The 2,687-nt window shown below is 39.6% G+C and overlaps 1 protein-coding gene across 1 annotated transcript; it reads right to left on the bottom strand.

Annotated features, from left to right (window-relative positions):
• Positions 1 to 530: 530 nt before the first annotated feature.
• LOC307054096 (riboflavin kinase-like) lies at positions 531 to 917 on the bottom strand (the record flags this gene model as incomplete). The annotated part of the gene is made up of 1 exon (XM_079705616.1): positions 531 to 917. One exon carries the CDS (start codon positions 915 to 917, stop codon positions 531 to 533), a length of 387 nt encoding a protein of 128 aa, XP_079561742.1.
• Between the last annotated feature and the right edge of the window lie 1,770 nt (positions 918 to 2,687).

Below are 2,687 nucleotides of genomic sequence, written 5' to 3' on the forward strand. Positions count from 1 at the left end.
TTTTCCCCTTAGGTTTGTAATAAACTGTCAACCCTCTGCTTAATATAGTTACTTTTATAAGCCTTCTGATTAGCAGAGCATGCTATACAGGTACATGCATGCTAGAATTTTATCATGAGAATTATAGTTCTCATCTCAAACTAGTGACTTGCCTGTTACCTGTATTTATATATATTTCATTTCCATTATAAAACACTTAAGACCTTTCCAGTGGTCCATTTTAATCAACATATTACATAAAAAAGAATCCTGATTTTTAAAATGAAGCTTTTTAGTACTGTAACATGATGGGTTTAATTGAACAGTTGCAACATAATATGATAACTACATTGTACTGTTTAATTCACAGCTGTAGGAAAATGTTTGATTTTTAAAATATAACCAAGATGAGACTGTAGTTATGAGCAGTAAAATATTAGACAACAGTGAATGAATAAATAAGATGCTTTTCCATCAGTGGCCATTATTTTACTTTTAGGAACCTGGAAGAAATTGTCTTCTCTGAGTTTCCAATGTTCTGGTAATTCTAGTCATTTCTTAGCTTCCTCAACATCACCTTGAATTGCTGAAATAAGTGACTCTAAAGAATCAAAGTTCTTTTCTGGTCTGAGGTAGCCAACGATGGCCACATTGAAAATTTCCCCATATAAGTCCTCTTTGAAAGCATGCATGATGTGAGTTTCCTTGGACTTTTTTGTATTCTTGCAGTATGGGTTCCATCCTATGCTCACCACCATCTTATGGACGTCTCCACTTCCAACACTGGCCCAACCATAATATATGCCAGTGGATGCATCAGCTGGAAGATTATCTACTACTTGTTCAGGAAAGTTAGCTGTAGGGATGCCCAGCTGCTCGGAGCCGCGACCGAAGCCCAGCACCACCTGGCCGCGGCAGAAGTACGGCAGGCGTCTCATGACTCCGTCCGCTCTGGGTGCGGACTGCGGTACAGTCCGCGCGTCCGGCGGAACCGCAGTCGAGGCGGTGCCCGAACCCCCCGGACCAGCCGGGGGACACGGGCGGGAGCTCCGCAGGCCGGCCGGCCGGGCGAGCGCACCGGCGTACACAGGCAGAGCGGCGCGGACGACACGCCGCGGCGAGACCCTCACGCCGCTGACCGAACAAAAGGTGCCGAGTGACTCAGAGGCCGCGTCAGCGCTCCGGAACGCCGGCGACCGCGGAAGTCTCTTGCCCTGCTTTTGTTTGGATTCATCTTCTTATGTCTTTGCCCATTGCCTTATTTTTATTATTTTGGGATTCACTGGGTACACTGATACAATATTTTTAACCCAATATAAAAGTCTGTGATTCAAAATGAGAGTTTATCCTCATCATTTTATTAACAAGATTTATGTTTAGTTTTATTTCTACTATAAAACATGGTTTTATGGGTTTTGTTGTTTTATGGTTCTTTTTAATGGACCTTTTAAAAAAATTTTTATTGGAGTATAGTTGCTTTACAATGTTGTGTTAGTGTCTGCTGTACAGCAAAGTGAATCAGTTACACCTTTTTATAGACTGCAGTTATCTTTTTTAACTTGAATGTCCCGTGATTTTGGAAGTCATATTTTTATCCTATTAGTAGTGACATTAAATTAAAATGTACTGATATCTATTTTCTCTAATTTTCATTATCAAAAATAGAGCAATGTCAATTGATTATTCCTTATGTAATATGAGGAATTTACTTTGCTTTTACTTCTTGTCAACACACATTTTAACGGACAATCCCATTTGGGTCACAGTCCTTTTTCCCTCATAATTCTGTAGACAATTCTGTTTTCTTCATGTTGCAAAGGAGAAGTGGGAGGCAAGCTTTGTCTGCATGGATATTCACTGAATCTGTTTTTATTCTTGAAATTAAAATAAATTATCAAGATTAAGTCTAGGCATTAAAAATTTTTCATTATTTTTGTCTGATTTTCAGAAAACTCAAGACTTTCTCTAGCTCAGGAAAACTTCCCCCAAATTGTTTTTTAATAATGGCTCCATTTTTATTGGTTCTTTTTCTGAAATTCCTAGTGTTTACATATTAAACATGTCTCTTGTCCATGCTTTTTATGTATTCTCCCATTCTTTTTATCTCTTTGTCTTTTTTCTGAGTTTTGTGCTGTAAAAGTTGACTTCTGCTCCATCAAACCTGTTTGCTGCGGGATCCATTTTGCTGTTCACTTCCTCCATTTCAATCTGAAATGAACTTTTTTTTTAAATCTCCATGCTGGCTTCCATAACCTGTTTGTTTTTCTCTTTATGGTTCCCTGCTCAAATTTCATAGAAGAAATGTCCTTTTGAAGCTTTTTGGAAACACAAATCAGGAGTGCTTCCCGCGTCTCTTGTAGAAACTATATTTCATAGAAAAATATTTTCTCTGATTCCTCAGAGTGGTCCCTTCTGTTGAACTCTGCTATCTTTTCATTTGCCTGGCAATTTTTCTCTGTGTGCTCATCATTACAAAGGGAGCACAATATTTGTCCAGGACCAGGAATTGAGATCTCAGTCTGAATTGTTCCGACCCAAGGGAAGGGAAAGGAAGAAAATATAGGTTTAGATTTACTAAATACTCAAGTTTTGCTTTGCTGATTCAATGGCCTGGGGAGCTAGGCAGCTCAGGAGTGAACCAGCAGAGGTGGCCCCGCACGGAGCTCTTCATCTCTGCTCAGTGTCTTTCCTAAGTTTTGGAGGGCGTC

The sequence above is a fragment of the Hyperoodon ampullatus genome, assembly GCF_949752795.1.
Source record: "Hyperoodon ampullatus genome assembly, chromosome: 1".
NCBI lineage: Eukaryota > Metazoa > Chordata > Mammalia > Artiodactyla > Ziphiidae > Hyperoodon > Hyperoodon ampullatus.